This window comes from Mercenaria mercenaria, chromosome 6, assembly GCF_021730395.1.
Source record: "Mercenaria mercenaria strain notata chromosome 6, MADL_Memer_1, whole genome shotgun sequence".
NCBI classification, from domain to species: domain Eukaryota; kingdom Metazoa; phylum Mollusca; class Bivalvia; order Venerida; family Veneridae; genus Mercenaria; species Mercenaria mercenaria.
The window spans coordinates 58,787,295-58,815,000 of NC_069366.1; the positions used below are offsets into that span (position 1 = coordinate 58,787,295).

At 37.3% G+C, this 27,706-nt stretch overlaps 1 protein-coding gene across 3 annotated transcripts in view; it reads right to left on the bottom strand.

Annotated features, from left to right (window-relative positions):
* Positions 1-5,978: 5,978 nt before the first annotated feature.
* The window catches only part of LOC123548783 (uncharacterized), a 60,118-nt gene continuing 38,390 nt past the window's right edge, over positions 5,979-27,706 (bottom strand). For 2 of the 3 annotated variants that reach the window (XM_053546047.1, XM_053546046.1), the window contains 3 exons: positions 20,359-20,486; positions 18,704-18,795; positions 10,044-17,250 (listed from right to left, as the gene is read on the bottom strand). In XM_053546047.1, the coding sequence (XP_053402022.1) occupies positions 16,704-17,250; positions 18,704-18,795; positions 20,359-20,486 (767 nt within the window). In that variant the 3' untranslated portion in view covers positions 10,044-16,703. Of the gene's footprint in view, positions 8,991-10,043; positions 17,251-18,703; positions 18,796-20,358; positions 20,487-27,706 lie in introns of those variants that run through there. The other variant, XR_008371377.1, reaches the window with a different exon arrangement.

Sequence of the window (27,706 nt, forward strand, 5' to 3'; positions counted from 1 at the left end):
GAGTTCACATATTGTCTTTTCTATGATTTGCTTGAAATTTTATGAAATGTTGTTCAAGCCCTCTGTCTAGTGCAACCCGCCCGGAGAGCGCAGCCAGATCTACGGCTCGAAGGATCGTGAGTTTTATCCTCGGGCGGGACGTATGTTCCCCGTGAAAATTTGATAAAAGATATTGTGTCTGATATCATTCGTCCTCCACCTCTGATTCATGTGGGGAAGCTGGCAGTTACTTGCGGAGAACAGGTCTGTACTGGTACAGAATCCAAGAACACTGGTTAGGTTAACTGCCTGTCGTTACATAACTGAAATACTGTTGAAAAACGGCGTTAAACCCAAAACAAACAGACTGTCCAGTGCAAAGTGGGGGGTCCCAGTTTGGTGTCTGCGTAAAATGTTTTTTTTTCTATTTTATTCATATTTTATGGCAATATACCTACATGTATTAAGTTTCTTTAACAAGTGTTATCGTTACCAGTTATGACTTACTTTTATAGATATTCACATTTAAAAAGGTTGGGGTAATCTGACATGTGACCAGCCAGGAACAAAATTTCCGTTATTTTTTTTTTTAAATGGTTCTAACTGTTTACCTGAAATTTTCATGATAAAATGACTATGCAATGGACATTCACACAACATGTTGTATTTTAAATTGTATTGAATACTTTTTCATCACAGAGCCACAAATTGGCCTGATCAAATTTACTGATTTTCAATGGACGAACTTCACCAAAAAGCGAAAACATTTTTTATTAGTTGAGATATTCAGGTGTTATTTTCAGTTGATATTGTAATCTAAATAAATATTAAAATGGCAGTCTATCAGTACATTCTGATTAATATTGGAAGAGTGGTACACTCTCAAACTGGGAAAAAGTGGGTGGGGGTAAATAAACATTCGAAGCAACACCATAAAAATTGTGCAGTTCTTAAGAAATGGCGTCAGATTGTCTACTACCATCTTAATTTTATCAAATACAGCATTGGGTGATAACTTTACCAAAATTTTGTTTGCCATGAAAAAAGCATGGACCTTGAACATGACATGTAGACAAACAAAACTAACCGTGAAAGCTCAAAGTATTTAACAGAAGGTTTTGCCTGAGGCAGTATATTTTGAGGAAAACTTAATACATGCAGGTATATTGAATTAAAAAACATTTTGCGCAGACACAACTGGGGATAATGTATATTTATGGATTGGCATTTAAAATGAAAATAACTCTAGCAAAACCCGCAACCACCAGACATCACAAGGCTTTGATTTATATATGCGCGTTACGTGGCAAAGCGTAAACGTATTACGGGCGGCCCCAAAACGGATAATTCAAATGGAAATGACGTGAACGTAAAAAAAAACCCAGATATTACCGCGCATTTCATGGAAATGTAATGACGTTGAGGAAGAATGTATTCATTTATTAGTTTTTTCGCGTTTTATACTAGAATAGCGTTAGCGCATTTTTATTTTCATTTTCCCTCGGGATTCTGCAGACGTTATAACACGAAAAAACATGCTTTATACCTATATAGACATCGCGTCAGAAGTTGAAGCTAAAAAGTGTACCGTCAAAAACGTCGTAAAATACGAACGTTAACATCTACTTTCTATTCGCTGTCGGATTTTTTTCGTCAAGGCAGCTGTGGTGTTCAAACAACAGGCATAACAACACCAAATGACCCAGCATGGAAGTCATGATCTGGTCTAGTCCCGTAATGGCGGACAGATTAGTGAACACTTATCTCACTTGGGCATGAATTAAGGCTAGTTTTGTTTAAAATATCACTGTGGATGTATTTTTGGCAATTTGGTTGAAGAAAATGAGAGAGAATATTGAATTTGGTGAAGTAAAACTCAACTTTAGTAGTCAGTAATACTATATATACATGTATATAGCTCTAAGTCACAGGCTTTATGTGAAACGCAGGAACGGCCCGGGTTCGATTCCCGATTCGGACATGTTTTTCTTGTTTTTTTTTTCTTGATTTGGCAAATTTAAGATACCATGTAGTTTAGAACAAAAACTCATGTTCTATTGTTCATAATATGACCAAACTTCAATTTTAAATCATTTTTAGACAAAATCTGGAGGTCAGTGTCTTTAAAACCTAAAATTCGTTATAAACGTGCTCGTTCATGGTGAAGTTTACTGCGTTGTCAGCTCATTTGAAATGGTCAGTTTTCAAACTCGTTGAAAAAATCTGTCAAACTGCCTCCTTACTTTTTTATTTCTTTAATCCTAGCAGCTCACTCTGGTCCATTGGACCCATTAGGAATGGAAGGTCGTAACTTGGAAAGTGTACAGGAAATGGAGGTTTGGGTTTTACATGTGTATATGCAAAAACGGTTGCCACGATATTGTATACGTACGTGTACATAAGCTCGAGGTCGAGACTGAGACTGATATTTTGTACACGTGACGTATATCATGTTAATGTGATCGAGGGTATGCATACAACAGCACTGCTGAGCATTTACTGGTGGTCGATATTGTGTATGTGTACATGTATATTAGGCCACACAGTACAATTACTGGTGGTTGAGATTAAGTTCATGTACATGTACAGAAGCTTGAGATTGTGTACATGTACGCAAGGGTTCATTCATTTTGTATATTTACTGGCCGCAAGACTATGTTGACATACAGAAGGTCGAAAGTGTGTATGTGTACATATACAAAAGGGCTCAACTGTACATTTAGTGGTGATCGATACTGTGTATGTTACATGTACTTGATGGCATAATTTGCATATTTACTGGCGGTCGAGATTATCACGAGCATGCACCTGGGTAGAACCACCGACCTTCCGTAAGCCAGCTTGATGGCTTCCTCACATGAAGAATTCAACACCCCGAGTGAGGCCAACATCGATGAGGGGCTAGCACGTGTATACAAGGTCACAGTTGTACATTCAGTGGAGGTCGAAATTATGTACGTGTACATGTACAGAAGGTCGACATTATGCACGTGTACATGTACAGAAGTTGTATGTGTTCAGGAGCTCACAAATGTACATTTACTGAAAGACGAAATTATATATAGAATATTCTTATAAAGATAGACAAGGTCACAACTGTACATTTACTGGAGGTCTAAATTATGTACGTGTACATGTACACAAGATATTAACAAACTTATGACCATGTACAGGTCATACAGATGTACATTTACTGCAAGTCAAGATTATGTGCGTGTACATGCACAGAAAGCCGAAATAATGTACGTGTACATGTACAGAAGGTCGAGATTATGTACAGAAGGTCGAGATTATGCACGTGTACACGTAAAGAATATCGAGATTATGTACATATACACGTAAAGAAGGTCGAGATTATGCACGTGTTCACGTACAAAAGATCGAGATTATGCACGTGCACACGTACAAAAGGTCGAGATTATGCACGTATACACTCAAAGAAGGTCAAAATTATGCACGTGTACACGCATAGAAGGTCGAAATTATGCACGTGTACATGAGCAGATGGTTGAAATTAATTACGTGTACATTTAAAGAAGGCAGAATCGAGCTTATGAAGGTCGAGATTATGCACGTGTACACGTAATGAATATCGAGATTATGCACGTATACTCTTAAAGAAGGTCGAGATTATACACGTATTCACGTACAAAAGATCGAGATTATGCACTTGCACACGTACAGAAGGTAGACATTATGCACATATACACGTAAAGAAGGTCGAGATTATGTACGTGTACACGCACAAGTCGAGAATATGCGCGTGTACATGCACAGAAGGTCGAGATTAATTCTGTGTACACATAGAGAAGGTATAGATTATTTATGGGTACACGTACAGAAGATCGAGTTTTCGTACGTGTACACATAAAGATGGTCGAGATTTTGCACGTGTACAAGCACAGGTCGAGATTATGCACGTGTTCACGTAAAGGTCGAGAATCTACACGTGTACATGCACAAAAAGCCGAGATTATGCGCATGTACATGCACAGGCCGAGAATAATTACGTGTACACGTAAGAATGTAAAGATTATGCACGTGTACATGCACAGAAGGTTGACATTATGCACGTGTACATGCACAGGTTGAAATTATGTATGTGTACATGTACAGGTCGTGATTATGCTCGTATACTTGCACAGATCAAGATTATGCGCATGTACATGTACAAAAGTTCGACATTATGTATGTGTACATGCACAGGCCGAGATTATCTACATGTACATGTCAAGATTATGTGCCCATACATGTACAGAAGGTCGAGATTATGTACATGTACAGAAGGTCTGAATTGTCTATGTGCACATGTACAGTAAATGCACTTTATTCCGAGCCCATGCAACCAATTACAAAATGGGACCAACTTTAATTGACAGATGGACACATATTTCAAGCCTATGTGACACATAGGGTTTATTTCTTGTGTTCTAGGTAGCCAGACCTTGACTCAATCACCCTTATGAGCTACTTACTGAAATACTCTTCATTTTCTTACCTTCTTTAAACTAGAGCTATCACTAAAGGTGATGAATGTACTCCCCCCCCCCCCCCCCCCCACGCATGCTCTGACACAGTACATTGCAATTTGACGCACACAAGATTGCATAATTATGTGGACTGTATGCATACAGTAAAGTAACAAAAAACAAAGTCCCAGAAGTCTCCAGAATATTTATCTAAAAGAACGTAACATGCACCATGCACAACTAGGGTTGGTACTGGTCACTTGTGTGAAGTTCCACTAAATTGTGTGCAAGGGTTCGGAAGATTAGGTGTGCACAAGATTGCATATGCAGACTGTATGTACATAGTAAGACCCGTAACTCTGCAAAAACAAATTCTGAAATAACCTAACATGCCCCATGCACAACTACTGTTGTTACTGATTACTTGTGTGAAGTTTCATTAAATTGTGTCAAGGGGATGAGGAGATATGGTACGCACAAGATTGTGTCTATGTGTATAGTAACAAAAAAAAACAAAGTCCCGTAACTCTGCAATTTTTTTTCTGAAAGAACCTAACATGCCCTATGCACATTTACTGTTGTTACTGATCACTTGTGTGAAGTTTCATTAAACTGTGTCAAGGGGATGAGGAGAGATGTGTGCAAAAGATTGTGTCTACACAGACAACCTGAAACCAGTATACCCGCCTTACAATTTCGTTGTTCGTGGGTACAGTAATTAAGTCCTATAGTAGCATTTGCTTTTTCCCATTAGTTAACAGAATTAAGTCATCTAATTTCAGTGCAGGGTTATTCTGTCCAGTTACTGAATTTACCTCTAGTAACAAGAGCACTGCAATGTGGAGCAATATTATGAAGGTATGATCTTTGACCCCCTAAGAGTGACCTTAACTTTGAAGCGAGCCATCGGAAACATGTGTTCTGCCCGTCGTCTCAATGTGGTGAACATTTTTGCCAATTTTCTTTAAAATCCTTTAAGCAGTTCAAGAGTTACAAAGTGGACACGAAACAGTCATAATTATGACCTTTGACCCCGAAGTGTGACCTTAACCTTGAAGCGAGCCATCCAAAACATGCACTCTGCACTTCGTCTCGATGTGGTGAACATTTGTGTCAAGTTTCTTTGAAATCCTTCAAGGGGTTCAAGAGTTAGAATGGACACGAAATTGCTAACAGACAGACGGACACTGGCGTCATAACATAATATGCCCCCTTCGGGCGTATAACTGGCTTTCCCACATGTAACTGACAATTTCTCCACATGTATTAGAGGTGAAAGACAAGTGAGTTCAGATGGAGGAACCTCTGTCAAAAGAAACATTCTGACATGATTTTCCAATCCTCCAATGTCTTAGTTAGAAGTTATGGAGCAAACGAGACAGGTACCATAACTGAAGAATCTATTTATATCCCAGTCTGGCTGTAAGGTTATAAAGCTGAATTTGAAGACCAGTCTCATCATTTCAGTATGTAATTGATCGATTTTAATCCAATCATGAAACTGACCAATAAATTCAAGAAACAAATAAGAAATGTTTATGTTTTTATTTAACATTTCCAAAACTTTTACAAAATATTAACTGATTACTATTATGCTGAAATATGACCAGATATGTTTGAATATTGCAAGTAATACATACAGACAGTCATTTGCTAACTGCCAACAACAAGAGGGCCATGATGGCCCTATATCGCTCACCTGTTATCACTGCACTTGAGACAAGAAGGTCCTCAAAAAAAATATCTAAATCCAAAGGACAGGAACAACAAAGGGAAGAAATTTAACCAAAAAGAAGAAAAAAATTCTTACAAGGTATAGATATGTCAAAAAACACCTAAAAATTGGAGGTACCATCCATGCTGTACCACAGAAAAGGCTATTTATAGTAACGTAAAAGGGAAGTAATTCAAAAGAAAACTAGAAAATGCTTTTGTAAAAAAGCGCATGTCTCCCCCAATGCAAAGTCCTATAGGCAAGAAGTTAATAGGGGTCAGGAGCGAAAGTCAAAGAGACACTGATGGTTGGCTGCAATAGGGATCATCTACTTGGCATGTCCAGTCATCCTGCTAAATTTCAACACTCTTGGCCTAGTGGTTCTCAAGTCACTGTTCAGGCTCCTGTGACCTTGACCTTTCATCAAGTGACCTCAAAATAAGTAGGGGTCATCTACTCTGCATGTCCAAACATCCTATTAAGTTTCAACATTGTAGGTCAAGTGGTTCTCAAGTTATTTCCAAAAAATGATTTTACATGAACAGGCCACTGTGACCTTGACCTTTGATAGACTGACCCCAAAATCAATAGGGGTCATCTACTCTGCATGTTCAACCATCCTATGAAGTTTCAACATTCCGGGTCAAGTGGTTCTGAAGTTATTGATATGAACTGGTTATCAATGTTCAGGCCTCTGTGACCTTGACCTTTAACGGAGTGACCCCAAAAACATTAGGGGTCATTTACTCTGCATGAACAATCATCCTATGAAGTTTCAACATTCTGGGTCGAGAGGTTCTCAAGTTATTGATTGGAAATGGTTTTCCATGTTCAGGCCCCTGTGGCCTTGACCTTTAACAGAGTCACCCTAAAATCGTTAGGGGTCATCTACTCTGCATGACCAATCATCCTATGAAGTTTCATCATTCTGGGTCAAGTGGTTCTCAAGTTACTGACCGGAAATGGTTTTCAATGTTCAGGCCCCTGTGACCTTGACCTTTCACAGAGTGACCCCAAAATTGTTAGGGGTCATCTACTCTGCATGAGCAATCATCCTATTAAGTTTCAACATTCTGGGTCAAGTGGTTCTCAAGTTACTGACCGGAAATGGTTTTCAATGTTCAGGCTCATGTGACCTTGACCTTAAATGGAGTGACCCCAAAATCGATAGGGGTCATCTACTTTGCATGTACAATCATCCTATGAAGTTTCAACATTCTGGGTCAAGTGGTTCTCTAGTTATTGATCGGAAATGGTTTTCAATGTTCAGGCCCCTGTGACCTTGACCTTTGACGGAGTGACCCCAAAATCAATAGGGGTCATCTACTCTTCATGGCCAATCATCCTATGAAGTTTCAACATTCTGGGTCAAGTGGTTCTCTAGTTATTGATCGGAAATGGTTTTCAATGTTCAGGCCCCTGTGACCTTGACCTTTGACAGAGTGACCCCAAAATCAATAGGGGTCATCTACTCTTCATGGCCAATCATCCTATGAAGTTTCAACATTCTGGGTCAAGTGGTTCTCTAGTTATTGATCGGAAATGGTTTTCAATGTTCAGGCCCCTGTGACCTTGACCTTTTGACGGAGTGACCCCAAAATCAATAGGGGTCATCTACTCTTCATGGCCAATCATTCTATGAAGTTTCAACATTCTGGGTCAAGTGGTTCTCTAGTTATTGATCGGAAATGGTTTTCAATGTTCAGGCCCCTGTGACCTTGACCTTTGACGGAGTGACCCCAAAAACAATAGGGGTCGTCTACTACAGCAGCCCTACAACCCTATGAAGTTTGAAGGTTCTAGGTCAAATGGTTCTCCAGTTATTGCTCGGAAATGAAGTGTGACGTACGGATGGACGGACGGACGGACAGACAGACAGATGGCAAAAACAATATGTCTCCTGGGGGAGACATAATGATTGTAAGTTAACAAAAGAAGGATCTGCCAAATAAATCTGTTAACATAAATGAAATTTCAGATCAGTATCTTCATTAGTTACGGAGATATACCCATTTTAATTTCAAAAATAAAGGGAGGTAATTTGACATAAAATCAGTCCATAGTTATCTACCCTGATTGGCTCGGTCCAACTAATGACAATAATGAAATTTCAAATAAGTCCTGTAAGTACTTACTGATAAAAATCCATTTTGACTACAATCAGGGGAGGTAATCAGATATAAAATAACTCTGGAAACTACGAATGGATCTGATTTGTCATGGAATCCAAGTTTTATTGTTGTTGAAGATATTTTGGAAGTTTGTATCAAATAAAACCATAAATGAAGTCTCTATATGGCTACAAAAGCCAAAATAGCCAATTTTGGACATTTAAGGGGCCATAACTCTGGAACCCATGATGGAATCTGTCCAGTTTAAGATAGGAACCAAGATCTTATGGTGATACAAGTTGTGTGCAAGTTTGGTTAAAATCAAATCATAAATGAAGTTGCTGTTGTGCAGACAAGGTCAAAATAGCTAATTTTGGCCCTTTTAGGGGCCATAACTCTGGAACCCATAATGGGATCTGGCCAGTTCAAGAAAGGAACCAAGATCTTATGGTGATACAAGTTGTGTGCCAGTTTGGTAAAAATCAAATCATAAATAAAGCTGCTATTGTGCAGACAAGGTCAAAATTGCTGATTTTGGCCCTTTCAGGGGCCATAACTCTGGAACCCATAATGGGATCTGGCCGGTTCAACAAAGGAACTGAGATCTTATGGCAACACAAGTTTTGTGCAAGTTTGATTAAATTCAAATCATAAATGAAGCTGCTATTGTGCAGACAAGGTCAAAATAGCTATTTTTTGCCCTTTCAGGGGCCATAACTCTGGAACCCATAATGGAATCTGGCCAGTTCAAGAAAGGAACCAAGATCTTATGGTGATACAAGTTGTGTGCCAGTTTGGTAAAAATCAAATCATAAATAAAGCTGCTATTGTGCAGACAAGGTCAAAATTGCTGATTTTGGCCCTTTCAGGGGCCATAACTCTGGAACCCATAATGGGATCTGGCCAGTTCAAGAAAGGAACCGAGATCTTATGGTGATACAAGTTGTGTGTAAGTTTGGTTAAAATAAAATCATAAATGAAACCAATATCGTGCAGACAAGAAATTGTTGCCGGACGCATGCATGGACGCACACACGACGGACGAAGGGTGATCACAAAAGCTCACCTTGTCACTATGTGACAGGTGAGCTAAAAATATTGTAAGTGAACAAAAGAAGGATCTGCCAAATAAATATGTTGGCATAAATGAAATTTCAGATCAGTATCTTCATTAGTTACGGAGATATACCCATTTTAATTTGAAATAAAGGGAGGTAATTTGACATAAAATCAGTCCATAGTTATCTACCCTGATTGTCTCAGTCCAACTAATAACAATAATGAAATTTCAAATAATTCCTGCAAGTACTTACTGATATAAATCCATTTTGATTACGATCAGGGGAGGTAATCAGATAATAAAATAACTCTGGAACCTACAACTGGACCTGATTTGTCATGGAATCCAAGATTTATTGTTGTTGAAGATATTTTGGAAGTTTGTATCAAATAAAACCATAAATGAAGTCTCTATATGGCTGCAAAAGCCAAAATAGCCGATTTTGGACCTTTAAGGGGCCATAACTCTTGAACCCAAGATGGAATCTGGCCAGTTCAAAAAAGGAAGCAAGATCTTGTGGTGATACAAGTTGTGTGCCAGTTTGGTTAAAATCAAATCATAAATGAAGCTGCTATTGTACAGACAAGGTCGAAATAGCTAATTTTGGCCCTTTTAGGGCCAATAACTCTGGACCCCATTATGGGTTCTGGCCGGTTCAAGAAAGGAACCAAGATCTTATGGTGACACCCAAGTTTTTGTGCAAGTTGGTTAAAATAAAATCATAAATGAAGCTGCTATTGTGCAGACAAGGTCAAAATAGCTATTTTTTTGCCCTTTCAGGGGCCATACTCTGGACCCCTAATAATGGGATCTGGCCAGTTCAAGAAAGGAACCGAGATCTTATGGTGATACAAGTTGTGTGCAAGTTTGGTTAAAATAAAATCAATAATGAAACCACTATCGTGCAGACAAGAAATTGTTGACGCACGCACGCACGGACGGATGGACGGACGGACTGACGACGGACGAAGGGTGATCACAAAAGCTCACCTTGTCACTATGTGACAGGTGAGCTAAAAATGAGTTCTACACACGCTATATGCAGAAGCGAAGCTATGTATCCACTATTTTCATGTACAGTTTCAAACAGATATATGTAAAATAATGGTAAACAAAATTGTGGGGTTTTCAGTTTCTGAAAAAAAAAAACAACATGCTAAATTCCTAAATTTAAGAATCTGCAACATAGTTTACTTTAAATATTCATTGCTCATAATTTATGTTAATATTTCTGCTTGGTGTAATTCAACGAACATTTCTTTGTGAAAACAGCTGCTTGCTATTTTATGATGCCAAAAAATTACAAAAAAAAATAAAACATACAATATATTCTTCCTTTAAATTGCATAATTTTCAGCTACTGTTCATTTAGAACTAGAAGCTTTTTGTCACAAAAACATGTCTCCCCACTCTGTATTCTTTAGCTCTGCCAGCCATTTTGTGCAGCGAAGCGGAACGTGCCTGGGATATGCACAACTAGGCTTGGTACTGATCACTTCTGTGAAGTTTCGTCGAAATCTGTCCAGCAGTTTGACCTGTGAAAGCCAGACAAGATTTTTTTTAGCTCTGTCAGCCATTTTGTGCTGCTAAGCGGAACGTGCCAGTGATATGCAAAACTGGGGATGGTACTGACCGCTCTTGTGAAATTTCGTCGAAATCAAGCCAGCAGTTTGACCCGTGAAAGTCAGACAAGATATTTCTACCTTTAGCTCTGGCGGCAATTTTATGCAGTGAAGTGGAACGTGTTGGCAATATGCACAACTAGGTTTGGTACTGATCATTCCTGTGAAGTTTTGCCGAAATCTGTCCAGCAGTTTGACTTGTGAAAGCCAGACAAGATTTTTCTATCTTTAGCTCTGGTGGCCATTTTGTGCAGCAAAGCAGAACATGCCAGCAATATGCACAACGAGGCTTGGTACTGATCACTCCTGTGAAATTTTGTTGAAATCCAGCCAGCAGTTTGACCTGTGAAAGCCGGGCAAGCTTAATGCAGACGTACAGACAGACGGCGAAGGCAAAAACAATATGTCTCCCCCATCTATGGGGCAGACATAATAACATGTTAATTCAGGAAATCAATACAAACATATTCATGGTCCGTAATGAGTAAAGCAGTTATCAATGAACAAAGTTTTTACATTTTGTGTATTGACAGATCATAGTCCAAATGAATTAAATAAGCCCTGTTCACCAATTATTAAATATCAAAATAATTTTGCATAAATCTGTTAATATTGATCGCCTCAACCATAACTAATAAAAAATGTCAAGCAAGGGCTATTTGTAAAACACATAATGACCCACCTGATAGTCCATCAAAGGAGACAAGATATTAAGTAGAAAGGGTAACCATAATGACCACTACTGTGTAAGATATTGTATGCAACCATAACTGATAACAAGAGCTGTCGGAGGACAGCAACGCTCGACTATTTAACAGCCTTGTCGCTTGAATGAATAAGAAAGTCGAAAAAGGGGCATAATTTAGTAAAAAAGTAAAATAGGGTTATGGAACCTGCATAGTGCTTATCAGCTCATGACAGTGGACAAGTGTATGAAGTTTCAATCCATTCCCATTAGTGGGTACTGAGATACCAGCTTACATATAAGAATTTAACCCAAAAACTCCTAAGTTGAAAAAGGGGCATAATTTTGTAAAATGCAAAGTTGAGTTATTGACCCTTTGCACTGCATGTCATATCATGACAGTGAACAAGATTGTGAAGTTTCAATCCTTTCCCATTAGTGGATACTGAGATACCAGCTTACATACAAAAACTTAACCAAAAATTTCTATGTTGAAAAAGGGGCATTATTGTGTAAAAAAGCAAAATAAAGTTATGGGGCCTGCTTTGTGCATGTCAGATCATGACAGTGAACAAGTGTGTGAAGTTTCAATCCATTCCCATTAGTGAGTACTGAGATACCAGCTTACATACAAAACCTTAACCAAAAAATTCTAAGTCGAAAAAAGGGGCATAATTTTGTGAAAAAGCAAAATAGAGTTATGGAACCTGTGCAATGTAAGTCAGTTTATCACAGTAAATAAGTATGTGAAGTTTCAATCCATTCTCACAAGTGGTTACTGAGATACCAGCTTACATACAAAACCTTAACCAAAAATTTCTAAGTCAAAAAAGGGGCATAATTTTGTAAAAAAAGCAAAACAGAGTTATGGAACCTGTGCAATGTAAGTCAGTTTATCACAGTGAATAAGTGTGTGAAGTTTTAATCCATTCCCACAAGTGGTTGCTGAGATACCAGCTTACATACAAAAACTTAACCAAATCGGGACGCGGACGCCGATGCGGACGCGGACGCAGACGCCGACGCATGGGCGAGTCCAATAGCTCTACTATTCTATGAATAGTCGAGCTAAAAAATGCCAAGCAAGGGCTACTTGTAAAACACATAATGCCCTACCTGATAGTCCCTCAAAGGAGACAAGATATTAAGTATGCTGTCACTTCGTCTTCGACCTTAAGGGGACACTACTCTTTCAACAGGAAACTGCAAACACATGCAAAACAAACCTTGGTTCTACACCTTCCGTGGAAGATCGATTGTTTTATGGGTTAGAAATACCTGATTCAAAATGACAACAGTTGATGTAAGATCCTTTTGAGTAAGATGCAATGTATTTGAACTACCAAAATTTTAATGAAGGATTTATACTTAATCACTTATACAAAAGTGTACGTTTCCTTCATGTTACAGATCTTCCTGAAGTTTCTTATTGTTCCATTATCTTACATTGCTGATCAGAGTCTCACAGACTGCTTGAACACTTTTGTTATTTACAATTTTCATATAGGGTAGCCCATGAAAAATTATCTGTGAAATTATTTTGAATCTGGGCCAGCATTTTCTGGCAAGAAGATTTTTGAAGTATCCACAATATGCTTAAAAGGAAAAACTGTATACATAAATGAAAATCTGATAACCACTCTGTTAGCCATGTTTTCAACAAAGTTGAATGACTTTAACATACTTGGTATAGGTACCTGAAGGACTATTTCTGTGATATTATAACAGTAGATTTCATAATTAAGTATAGTGACATACAAGATATTTCAACGATTTGACCTTGTTTAAAACCTCAGGCAACTCTGAAACTACTGAAGGTAACACTCTGTCCAAATTTTATTAAGATTGAGCCAAAATTGTGACCTCTAGAATGTTAACAGTTAAACTGTTGACAATGGACAATGCAAGTGGTAATCATAGTAGATCGTCTTGAGCACTTTGTTCTCAGGTAAGCTAAAAAAAATTGAATACTTAATTCATCTTTGCGTAGATTTAAGTAGACTAGAGTTCTAATGTGTCAGTGTTTATATACATACTGTTTGTAAATCAATTCAAAAGGCAGAATAACTCCACGGTTTCTGCTTTTGACTTATTTTTCATACTCAAATGAACAAAAATTAACGACAATATCATCTACATGTACTTGAATAAAAATGACATAAATCAACATTCACACAACTAATGGTATGCAAAATCATCAGTGTATGTCATTATTATTTCACCATTGTACAATTTGTATATACCGCAATATTATACAATCTGGGATACTATAGGGAAATGTTTATGACTACTGTAAGTAAAATGCCCAGTAATTTTTAAACCATTTCTGGCCGCAACCATAAAATGAACACATAGAATTAGCAAAAAGTTGAACACATATGTATGAAATATAGCAACATTTGTTTCAACTATGACTATTTTTGAAAAATAAAACTAGAACACAAAAATTATCAATGATGCATATATTCTCTTATTGCATAGATACTTTTACATGGGTGGATTAAAAATAACATGGACTTTCCCTAAAGATTGTATCACAAAAAAACACCTGGCAACAAGCTATCACATCTGACTGATTTCTGCAACATTTATCAATATGTTAACAGTTGTAAATTTAAAATGAAACACTGTTTTGGTATTTTTTCTTTCAATTTACCAACATAAAAAATTCCATTACTTTGTCCTTACAGGTGTTTGAGCAAAAGTCCAGGTAATTTTTTATCCACCCTCAAAATTTAATATGCAAGCACACTTTTAAACTAATGGATTCATCACATACAAAGGTGTACCCTGGCCCCGTGTTCACATAACATTTTCAGTCTCAGCTGAGTTTGATAAACTTTATTTGTCATTTATATCTAAATAGCATGTTTAAAACTAATTTTTAAGTTAATATCTATTTTCAAGTGACTTTTTAGTACTGATGGTCAGTCTTAATTGTAATTTAACACTGAAGTTCTAGTAAAACTGATATTAAAATTTCAAACTCAAAATTGTTTTGTGAACAAGGGGCCAGAGGACTGAGTATTATTACATAAATTTTGCAAAATAGTTACATTTACCTAAGTTATTGGACCGTATTTTCTTAATCTTCTTTTTTTTCAAGTTACAACCAACATAATTATATACCAACAAGAGGGCCGAAACTGCCCTTACATCACTCACCCAAGTACTTAAGCAAGTTATTTAAACAAAGGGCCAGAGTTCTGATATTATGCAAACAATCTTTTCCATCTTCAAACTTGACATGTAAATCGTATGTAATGTCCATGAAGACTGCTGCAAACTATGTTAACAATGTGAATCTGAGCAATTTTGATTTATTCAAGGGCAGTAACTCTTGTTACAGGAGTAATATTGCCTATCATCAAATTCATGCTAGATCCGGTGGCTACATACATTGTGTGTAAATTTCTTGAAAATTTCGCAAGAAATGAGGCTTCTAATGTGTTTATAAAGTTAAATGGTCACAATGAATTTGTATATAATGTGGTGTCACATCTTTTTACTATGAGAATAAAACAACTTCATTTCTTGCTAAATCATGTTTTGGATGATTGTGTTGTTTTTTTCAAACATTTCTCAAAAGTCAGAGTACTTGGTTAACATAGTTGAAAATATTAATGAATTAAAGATTACCTCACTTTATAACTCTGGCAGTGCAAGTTCATGCACAATATTGACACTAGTGCTTTTATATGTAATTACATATACCAGTGTTTTAACGCAGTTGGAAGCTCTAAGGGACTTGTAAATAAATTCACTTAACTCTAGTGTTATTAAAGCAAACTTGCTCATTTTCAAGCTGTCATAGATCCTGTAGCCATATACATTCTATGTAACTATCACGCAAATTGCTTAAGGAGTGCGGCCTCCAATATGAAGTGACAAATTCAACCAATTCAAGGTCAGTAACTCTGGCATGACTGAAACAATCCTGTCCATTGTCAAACTGACCATATACATTTGGTATAAAATTCCAGAATGATTGCTGTTATATGTTAACAATATAATTGCTGACTGACAAATAAGTGACAGACGGACAAAGGGTGATCACAATAGCTCACCCTTGAGCTTCTGGGTGCTCAGGTCAGCTTATAATGCCACTGAAAAAAAAATAAATAAAAAAAATATGTATTCTTAGAATGCCCTTGATATAGAAAAAAACATTTAAAAAAATATGTAAGAACAATAGACGAGTTTGACTTAATATTAAAGGAATGTTCCACTAATTCCTTGTGTTTCACATAACAAATGATCAATGTGAAACTGAGGTATAACTTTCTTCCATTTTTTTGCCTCGTACAAGATGACACAATCATGCTCCATGCCAAATCAAGCCATGGGCCATTAATTAAACAAATGAGACAGATTTACATTATCTTGAGATTTTCCAAAAAAATTATCAAACTCTGACCCTGATTATATTTTTACTTTTGGCAATCTGAGAAATACAGACTTTGAAGATAATTGTAAGTTAAAATCTAATGCCTACCAACCTTGAATTTAATTTCTTCTTTTCCATCAATACACATGTATATACAAGTAACGTTTACTGACTAAACATTCTTATTCTTACTTAAATAATTATGTAGGTTCAATTTTCTTCAACAAGAAAAGTGGGCTGTAAGTAAAGAAGAACAAAGAACACTATATTTTAATAATAACCTAAATTAAAGCACATTTGAACCTCAAAAGAGGTTTCTAGCACATTTTTTCCTCTTGTACAGTTGTGTGTGATCACAAGAACAGTTGTGTATGATCACAAAATTACTGACTGTACATTACAGTTGCTGACCCAGTTGCAATGAACATAAAGTAAGTTCTTTACTGTTTTCAATTGCTACATTATAAGGAAATAAGCTTTCTGTGACCAAAATGGATCATCAGTAAAAAAAACACAGGTAAGTAAATATGAAACCTCAGTACAAGAAAAGGTTATCTAGCGCATAAACAATGCTTGGAGCACTAAGCCTTTTTAACAAAAAAAGGTGATCTCAAAAAGCCATTTTACCTCTTGCTCTCAAATTAAACTTTTATAAAACAAACTTTGATGACACAATTCACCAAGGACAAACCTCAGGTAAATCTTTATTCAAAAGTAAATCACTGTCGTCATTACTTCGATGAACTCTGTAACTAGTACTTCTTCTGAAATCAGAAAGCCTATCGCCCTCCGGATCCGAAATTGAACGTTTTACGCCTAACTCTTTTGCTGGTTTTATTGGAAGTATTTTATTAGTAGCAGCCTCAAAAAGCCTAAGACTTCCCTCATTTCTTACACTCACGTCACATTTTCTATCTAAATTCACTTGAATATTTTCAAATTCAACATATTCGTTGAAACTTTCCTGTGGCTGCTTTTCATTTGATACAGACATAACATTTGTTTCAGAATCATTCTCAAATCTGACTGGCGTTGATGACCGCTGGTGCTGTAAAAAGCTCTTTTCTTGATCATCTTGGCACGATGCTTCACTGGCAAATGGTTTAACAGGAGCTCCAAAGCCACCTTTAGGGGCACCAAAACCACCCCTGGTAACCAATGGAGGTGGAGGTCTTCTTACATCAGGAAGGCCACTATTATTTCGTCTGGCACCAGTATTTGAACTAAAACGAAAGCAATACTGTATTTGAGCCGCACCATGAGAAAACCAACAGTGTGTTTGCGACCAGCATGGATCCAGACCAGCCTGCGCATCCGCGCAGTCTGGTCAGGATCCATGCTGTTCGCTTTTAAAGCCTATTGCAATTAGAGAAACCATTTGCGAACAACATGGATCCTGGCAAGACTGTGTGGATGTGCAGACTGGTCTGGATCCATGCTGGTTGCAAATGCACTATGTTGGTTTTCTCATGGTGCGGCTCATTTTATTACATGACTCCCTTTAAATTTGTGCTATTGACCAGTCTATAATTAAACACTAAATTTTTGAGGGCTTAAGTTGAAACTTGAAGGAAATAATTCAGAAAATTTATATTTGATGTATAATACTTCTGCCTACTGACCAGCAAGCCGTTCAGTAAGTGTATAATATAACTCCTAGTATAAAACATCTATCAATTTTTTTTTCTGATATATGCTAAGTTAACAGTAAGTTAGCCTATGAGATTCTGGCTTGGTAATTTTGTTTAAGATCAGTAACTAGACGACAACTTGACAAGTAATATAATTTTTATTGTATCTAAGAAAAAGACATAGAATGCCTGAATCAGTCCATAGTCAATATATAACTTCTAACTAGTTCCCCTTACAGCTGGGCAAAAGTTCAGTTTTTGAATACATTCAACATGCCTTTCATTTGTTTATACTAATTTATTTTAGGTAGATTGTGAAACAAGTTCTACGACTTATATTAATCACTCTCTACTCCTCATTCCTAATGGAATCCATCGCCATAAGGGTATGAGAGAAGAGGCCAGTTTCCCTTTTAATGCTGAGCACCAAGCAAGGGCACTACTGGAACCATTTTTCAGGTCTTTGGTACGACTCAGCCAGGGATCGAACCACCGACCTGCCGCACTCGGAGAGGATGCTTTACCACTAGGCTATCGAGACGGTCCATTCAGTGTGTATTACAAATAAATATGCAAAGTAAACTTAACATAATTTAAATCAATGTACCCATCCTCCCATGTTGGCCTGTCTGAGGTATTTAACTTTCAGTTAAAGTACACTGTGACATTCACCTTCAGAATGACCCCAACAATAAGAATCATCTGTCCACCAATGGATATTGTATCATCCTGTAAGTTTTACTGCTTATGTCCAAGCAGTCTGCAGTTATTGATAGAAGAACTATATTCAGTCTAGAGAACTTTTTCAAATCTTTCTTGAATTATTATTTATATACCTTCACAAACTGACATGACTGATTGGGTGGCACAATCAATTGTCCAATTTGCCCAGCTTGTCCCACAGCCCATAAAGACAAGTAGAATTTCACCATAATTGCTCATTTAATCATTATATGGACAAGCTGAAAATAGCTCTTGGTAAAAACAGACAAGTAAATCAAGATCAGACTTTACCAACCCCAAATCTGAAGTTAAAATATGGTACCTGTTTTTCCAATTGTCTCCTTGTACATTGTATACCTCCGCAACATAGTCCCTTACTTGGGAATACCTCTCACAATCAAAGTAGCTGGACACCTGGTAAAACAAATATGCCAGAAGAATTTAACAAGGGGGTCATGATGACCCTTTATTGCTCACCTGTTAAACTTGGCCACGGAATCATCAAGATAAACATTCTGACTAAGTTTCATGAAGATAGGGCCATAAATGTGGCCTCAAGAGTGTAAACAAGCTTTTCCTTTGATTTGACCAGGTGACCTAATTTTTAACCCCACATGACCAAGTTTTAAATTTGGCACAGGAATCATCAAGATAAACATTCTGACCAAGTTTCATGAAGATAGGGTCATAATTTTAAGTGGTCTCTAGGGTGTTAACACGCTTTTCATTTTATTTGACCTGGTGACCTATATTTTGACCCTTCATGACCCAGTTTAGAACTTGGCCTAGAGATCATCAAGATAAACCTTATGTGCAAGTCTGTATCAAATTTAAGCATAAATGAAATCTCTATATGGCTGAAAGGGCCAAAACAGAAAATTTTGCCCCTTTCATGGGCAGTAACTCTAGAACCCATGATGGAAACTAGCTGGTTTTTGAAAGGAACTGAGATCTTATTGTGACTTAAAGCGGCATGCCTCCATATCGTTCGACAACAAATTTTTTAATTTTTTTTATATATCTTGAAATAAATGCTATATTTCTAAGAAGGCTTTAAAACTTAATTACTGACAAACTTTATGTTACGGAAACACAATCACGAGAATTTGCTGTTTTTACTCCTTTTTTACGATGAAAATAGAAAAGCGTTTGCTGTTTGTCATGCTTTTACTCCAGGTAAACTGTCTCAATTATAAATATCTATATTTTGAAGTCATTATTCACTACTTCAGCTATAGGGCTATTGGTTACAACAACGGGAGTATGTCTTCAGTGCCGTGGCGGTGAGGGGTTCGATTCCCGACACAGTCATCTTTTTTACTTGAATTGGAACTTTTAAAATATTTTAGAAACAAAATTCATATTCTAATGTTCATAATATGACCAAAACTTGAATTTGAAAGAAAGATTATTTTTCAGCCAAATCTGGAGGCATGCTGCTTTAAGTTGTGTGTAAGTGTGGTTAAAATCAAATGTAAAATGTCACTTCTATCGAGTTCACAAGGTAAAAATTAACAAATTTTGGCTCTTTCAGGGAAATTGCAGTGTTATTGGAGGTCCACTATCTTAAAGAATGATAAAATACAGCAATTATACCTGTAGGTGTTCTATTAATTAAGGACAAGTAACATCTACAACTAAGTTTAAACCAATAAATATCAGGAGATAATTTAAAAGTATTCGCATAATTTTAGCAGTCCCTCATTACTATTTACAGTATCTTTTTTTCTTCACTTTTAAATAACTACTTTTCCCATCCTATATTCCAACAAGCAAACGGACAAGGAGACTGAATCATAATTCACCTCTTACTTGCTCCTTAATATCAATGCAGTTATCTTTTTTTCAAGTTTTGGCAGAGGTGAAAATATTTAAAGTTATCTCCCATACTGCATAACATACAATCTCTACACAGCTTCCTATATCACGTAATTAATAGTCAAGTTATGATAACAAGATCTGTATAACCTACTGTACCTTTTCTAGACAAATACTTGGGTAAATTGTTTCAAGGTATGGCCATGAGTCAGGTTTTTTCTTAGACAACATGCTGGTTCCCAACTTCAACAGTTCTTTTGCTGAGTATTGTATTAATGCTGAGCCTTCTGAAAAAACAAAACAAATTATAGTCAGATTCAAAACTACTTCCGACACATTCGTCAAATATCTATGTTACTAAAAGTAAAGCATATGAAGTGCACATATATTCCACATACAATGAAGAAATTTCAGGCTCCATTTTTACACTGTATACAGTATACTCCAATCTGACATACCATGGGTTTTCCTGATCATTGTTACATTTTTTGCAAGTACAAATTTTATCTACTTGGTAAATAAACAAGAGATCACAGAGTGATCTTGGTGCCCACCAATGTGCCATTTTTGAGTGTTCCAAATTTCAAGACTTACTGACTAGCTCAAGGTCAAATTTCATTTCCATACACAACACTGTGCATGTGGTCCAAATTCGAAAGCTGTAGCTTGAGAAATGTGAAAGTAGGTCACTAGATCAATTTCAAGGACAAAGTTCTTTGTACACAAAACTATGCATGTGCATCAAGCTTGAAGGCTGTAGTTTGAGAAATTTGAAAGTAGGTCACTAGGTCAATCTTAAGGTCAAAGTTTATTTCAGTACACAAACCTAAGCAAGTGGTCCAAATTTGAAGGCTGTAGCTTGAGAAATGTGAAAGTAGGTCACTTGGTCAAAATCAAGGTCAAATTTCACTTCAGAACACAAATCTATGCATTTGGTCCAAATTTGAAGCCTGTACCTGTGTCAAAAATGTGAAAGTAGGACAATGTCAATGTCAAAGTTTGTTTCGGTACACAATCTTATGCATGTGGTCTAAATTTGAAGCCTGTAGCTACAGAAATGTGAAAGTAGGTCACTAGGTCAATCTTAAGGTCAAAGTTCATTTCGGTACACAAAACTATGCACGTGGTCCAAATTTGAAGCCTGTACCTTCAAAAATGTAAAAGTAGGTCACTACGTCAATGTAAAGGTCAAAGTTGGTTTTGGTACACAAAACCATGCATGTGGTCCAAATTTGAAGGCTGTAGCTTGAGAAATGTGAAAGTAGGTCACTAGGTCAATTAAAAGGTCAAAGTTTGTTTCGGTACATAAAACCATGCATGTGGTCCTAATTTAAAGGCTGTAGCTTGAGAAATGTGAAAGTAGGTCACTGGGTCAAAATCAAGGTCAAATTTTCATTTCCGAACACGAAAATATGCATGTGGTCCAAATTTGAAGCCTGTACCTTCAAAAATATGAAAGTAGGTCACTAGGTCAATGTCAAGGTCAAAGTTTTTTTCAGTGCACAAAACTATGCACGTGGTCCAAATTTGAAGGTTGTAGCTACAGAAATGTGAAAGTAGGTCACTAGGTCAAAATCAAGGTCAACTCATGTCAAGGTTCATCTTGCCACTCAAAACCATATATGTGGTCCAAATTTGAATGTTGTAGGTTATTGACAAGAAGTTTTTAAAAGCTTTTCCCTATATAAGTCTATATAAACCATGTAACCCCCAGGGCGGGGCTATATTTGACCCTAGGAGGATAATTTTAACAAACCTGGTAGAGAACCATTAGATGATGCTACATTACAAATATCAAAGCCCTAGGCTTTGTGGTTTGGACAAGAAGATTTTCAAAGTTTTACCCTATATAAGTCTATGTAAACCATGTCACCCCCGGAGCCGGGGCCATATTTGACCCTAGGGGGATAACTTGAACAATTTTGGTAGAAGACCACTGGATGATGTCACGTACAAAATATCAAAGCCCTAGGCCCTGTGGTTTTGGACAAGAGGTTTTTCAAATTTTTTTCCTATATAAGTCTATATAAACCATGTGCCCCCCGGTGCGGGGCCATATTAGACCCCAGGGAAATAATTTGAGTCATCTTGGTAGAGGACCACTAGATGATGCTTCATACCAAATATCAAAGCCCTGGGCTCTGTGGTTTTGGACAAGAAGATTTTCAAAGTTTTTCCCTATATAAACTATGTAAATTATAGAAATAAACAAAGGGCCATAACTTACTAAACAAGGCAGTCTGAAAGACAGCTAAATCCCCCGCCACTGCTATGGATAGTGAAAGGGTAAACCTTTGATTTTAGCTGTGACCTTGACCTTGAACTGACATGGCTGACTCATGAATTCTGCACAACGTCTTGATGAGGTGATCATTTGACCCAAGTTTCATGAAAATCCTTCTACGGGTTTAGGAGATACAGAGCTGAAACCTTTGACCTTCAGTTGTGACCTTGACCTTGAGTTGACATGGCTGACTCATGAGTTCTTGATGAGGTGATCATTTGACCCAAGTTTGATGAAAATCCTTCAAGGGGTTTAGGATATACAGAGTGGACGCAAAATGGAAGGCTCAAACCTTCGACCCTTAGTTATGACCTTGACCTTGAGCTGGCATGGTTGACTCATAATTTCTGCACATCGTTTTGATGAGGTAATCATTTTACCCAAGTTTTATAAAATTCCTTCAAGGGGTTTAGGAGATATAGAGCGGACACAAAATGGAAGGCTCAAACCTTTGACCTTGAGTTGTGACCTTGACCTTGAGCCGACTAGGCTGACCCATGGGTTCTACACATCGTCTTGATGAGGTGATCATTTGACCCAAGTTTCATGAAAATCCTTCAAAGGAGTTTAGAAGATATAGAGCAGACACAAAATGGAAGGCTCAAAACCTTTGACCCTAAGTTGTGACCTTGACCTTGAGCCGGCATGGCTGACTCGTGGGTTCTGCACATCGCCTTGATGAGGTGATCATTTGACCAAAGTTATATAAAATTCCTTCAAAGGGTTTATGAGATATAGAGCGGACACAAAATGGCAGGCTCAAACCTTTGACCTTGAGTTGTGACCTTGACCTTGAACCGACAAGGCTGACTCATAGGTTCTACACATCGTCTTGATGAGGTGATCATTTGACCCAAGTTTCATGAAAATCCTTCAAGGGGTTTAGGAGATATGGACCGGACACGATTTTGTTACGGACGGAAGGACGGACGGACGCAGACCATTCCTATAATCCCTCCGCCACGGCGGGGGGATTAAAAATTGTTGAACCAGTCTGATTTTCAGGAGGACACAACTCGGGTACCAATATATCATTCTGACAAAGTTTGGTCAAAATCCCCTTGGTAGTTTCTGAGGAGATGCAATAACGAGAAATTGTTAACGGACGGGCGGAAGGACGACAGACCACGGATGCAGAGTGATTTGATTAGCCCACCATCTGATGATGTGGGCTAAAAAGAACTTGCTTTTTGGATTGTCAATGCATAACATGTCTCAAGTCTAGCTGAAAGTAAAAACCTCAAACAGCTGGTATCTGCACATTCGTAGTTATTAAATACAAATGTTCTGGTCCCTGGTCCCTGTGACCTTGACCTTTGATCAAGTGACCCAAAAATCAAAAGGGGTCATCTTCTCTAAATGTCCAATGATCCTATGAAGTTTCAACATTCTGGGTCAAGTGGTTCTCAAGTTATTGAACAGAAACGGTTTTCCATGTTCAGGTCCATGGGACCTTGACCTTTGATCTAGTAGCCCCAAAATTTGTAGGGATCATCTACCCTGTAAGCCCTACCATCCTATGAAGTTTGAAGGTTCTAGGTCAAATGGTTCTCTAGTTATTTATCAACAAGAGTGCCAGAATGTCACAATATACGCCCGTCACAGCAAATTTCTTTACACTAGCACCTGTATTTGCAAATGGAATTTTAATTTTGTAGTTGTCTACAATGTTTTTTTTAGAACTTATTGTAATTCTTTTATTTATCTAAGTCCACAAAAAAAATTTACCAGGTAGAGATACCTTAAAATACACCTAAAATTTGAAAGTAACATCTATGTTGAACCACAGAAAAGTGGTCTTGGTTTTTGCCTACGGTCAATTATAAAAAAGTTACAAAATAAGTTATTTATAGTAACAACTAAGGGAAGATAATCTTAAAACAAAAAAAACAACAAAAAATCCAAAAAAAAATTGTAAGTCCACAAAAATCTTTACCAGGCAGAGATTGATCAAAATACACCTCATAATTGGATGTAGCATGCATGTTGTACTACAGAAAAGTGGTCTCGATTTTTCCCTACGACTAGTAATGAAAAAGTTACAATATAAGCTATTTATAGTAACAACAAAGGGAAGTAATTCTAATGAAGGGAACTGCGCATGACACTTCGTCTCATGATGGTGTATAATTGTGCCAAGTTACATCAAAATCCCTCCATGCATGAAGAAGAAATGCTTCGGACAAAGTCATTCCTGTATCTGACCTTTGGCCTCTAAGTGTGACCTTGACCTTTGACCTAGGGACCTGGTTCTTGCGCATGACACTCCGCCTCGTGGTGGTGAACATTTGTGCAAAGTTATATCAAAATCCCTCTATGCATGAAGAAGAAATGCTCCGGACAAGGTTTTCATTCTTGTATCCTTTGACCTCTAAGTGTGACCTTGACCTTAGACCTAGGGACCTGGTTCTTGCACATGACACTCCGCCTCAAGGTGGTGAACATTTGTGCCAAGTTATATCAAAATCCCTCCATGCATGAAGAAGATATGCTCCGGACAATGTTTTCTTTCTTGTATCCTTTGACCTCTAAGTGTGACCTTGACCTTAAACCTAGGGACCTGGTTCTTGCGCATGACACTCCGTCTCATGATGATGAACAATTGTGCCAAGTTTCATCAAAATCCCTCCATGCATGAAGAAGATATGCTCCGGACAAAGTCATTCTTGAATTTGACCTTTGACCTCTAAGTGTGACCTTGACCTTAGACCTGGTTTTTGCGCATGACACTCCGTCTCATGATGGTGAACAACTGTGCCAAGTTTCATCAAAATCCCTTCATGCATGTAGAAGATATGCTCCGAACAAAGTCTGTGGACGCTGCCCGCCCGCCCGGGGCGTTCCCATAATACGTCCCGTTTTTCAAACAGGCGTATAACAAGAGCACCGCCTTGCGGATGCTGACGCTCATCTGATTTTTTTTGTGTAATAGAAATATTGTCCTACCCATGATTTTCTAAGTCTAAAAAGGGCCATCATTCTTGCAAAAAGCAGGATAGAGTTATGTTTCTTGATGTACAGTGTCCACTTATGATGGTGAAAAACTGTTGCCAGTTTTAAAGCAATAGCTTTGATAGTTTATGAGAAAAGTTGACTTTAACATAATACTCAACCAAGAAAATGATTTTCTAAGTCCAAAAGAGGCAATAATTATTGCAAAAAGCAGGATGGAGTTATGTTGCTTGCTGTACTGGGTCAGCTTATGATGGTGAACAAGTGTTACAAGTTTCAAAGCAATAGCTTTGATAGTTTAAGAGAAAAAGTTGACCTAAACATAAAACTTAACCAAGAAATCTGATATTTTCTAAGTCCAAAAGGGGCCATAATTCTTGCAAAAAGCAGGATGGAGTTATGTTTCTTGCTGTACAGAGTCAACTTATGATGATGAACAAGTGTTGCAAGTTTTAAAGCAATAGCTTTGATAGTTTAGGATAAAAGCTGACCTAAACATAAAACTTAACCAAGAAAACTGATTTTCTAAGTCCAAAAGGGGCAATAAATCTTGCAAAAAGCAAGATGGAGTTATGTTTCTTGATGTACAGGGTCTGCTTATGATGGTGAACAAGTATTCCAAGTTTCAAAGCAATAGCTTTGATAGTTTAGGAGAAAAGTTGACCTAAACATAAAACTTAACCAAAAAATCTGATATTTTCTAAGTACAAAAGGGGCCATAAATCTTGCAAAAAGCAAGATGGAGTTATGTTTCTTGCTATACAGGGTCAGCTTATGATGGTGAACAAGTATTCCAAGTTTCAAAGCAATAGCTTTGATAGTTTAGGAGAAAAGCTGACCTAAACATAAAACTTAACCAGGCAACGCCGACGCAGACGCCGACGACGCCGACAACCGCTCAAGTGATGACAATAACTCATAATTTTTTTTCAAAAAATCAGATGAGCTAAAAATGAAGTGTGACAGACGGATAGCCCCTTTTATCAAGGGACCCAAAATACAATAAGGGTCAGCTATTCCATAAGTCCTATCATCTTATGAAGTTTGAAGGTTCTAGGTCAAATGCTTCTCAAGTTACTGATGGGAAATAGATTTCCATGTTCTGGCCCCTGTGACCTTGACCTTTAATAGAGTGACTCCAAAATCAAAAGTGGTCATCTACTCAGCATGTCCAATCATCCTATGAAGTTTCAACATTCTGGGTTAAGAGGTTCTCAAGTTATTGGTGGAAAATGGTTTTCCATGTTCAGGCTCCTGTGACCTTGATCTTTAAAGAGTGATCCCAAAATCAATTAGGGGTCATCTACTCTGCATGTCAAATCATCCTATGAATTTTCAACATTCTGGGTCAAGTGGTTCTCAAGTTATTGATCAGAAATGGTCTTCCGTGTTCAGGCTCCTGTGACCTTGACCTTTGATTGAGTGACCCCAAAAGCAATAGGGGTTGTCTTAGCTTGTCTACTCCATAACCATACCATCCTATGAAGTTTGAAGGTTCTAGGTCAAATAGTTCTCCAGTTACTGATCGGATATAAAGTGTGACAAAGACGGACAGACGGGGCAAAAACAATATGTCTCACCCAGTGGTGGGGAGACATAATTCCTGACAGAATACACTTATCCACTTCATGTTGACGATGTATACAAAGTTTCATTTTAATTCCATGGAAACTGTTAAAGTTCAGTAAACAAGATAAAGTTAAGATCGCCACTTACACAGAAAGTTCAAATACTACATGCTTCATGAGTATATGATATAGCAGGCATAAAACTATTCTGTAATCGTAAAAAATATTCAAATCACTGTATTTAAAACAAGAGGGCCATGAAGGCCCTATATTGCTCACCTGTTATCATTGCACTTGAGGACAAGAAGGTCCACAGAAAAAATATCTAAGTCCAAAGGACAGAAACGACAAAGGGAAGAAATTTAACCAAAAAGAAAAAAAAATCTTACAAGGTATAGATATGTTAAAATACACCTAAAAACTGGAGGTACCATCCATGTTGTACCACAGACAACTGGTCTCGTGTTTTCCCTACGGCCAATAATAAAAAAGTTACTAAAACTAAGCTATTTATAGTAATGTAAAAGGGAAGTAATAAAAAAAAATATTGTAAGTGCACAAAAGAAGAATCTACCAAATAAATCTGTTTACATAAATGAAATTTCAGATCAGTATCTTCATTAGATATGGAGACATAACAATTTTAATTTAAAATAAAGGGAGGTAATTTGACATAAAATGAGTCCATAGTTATTTACCCTGA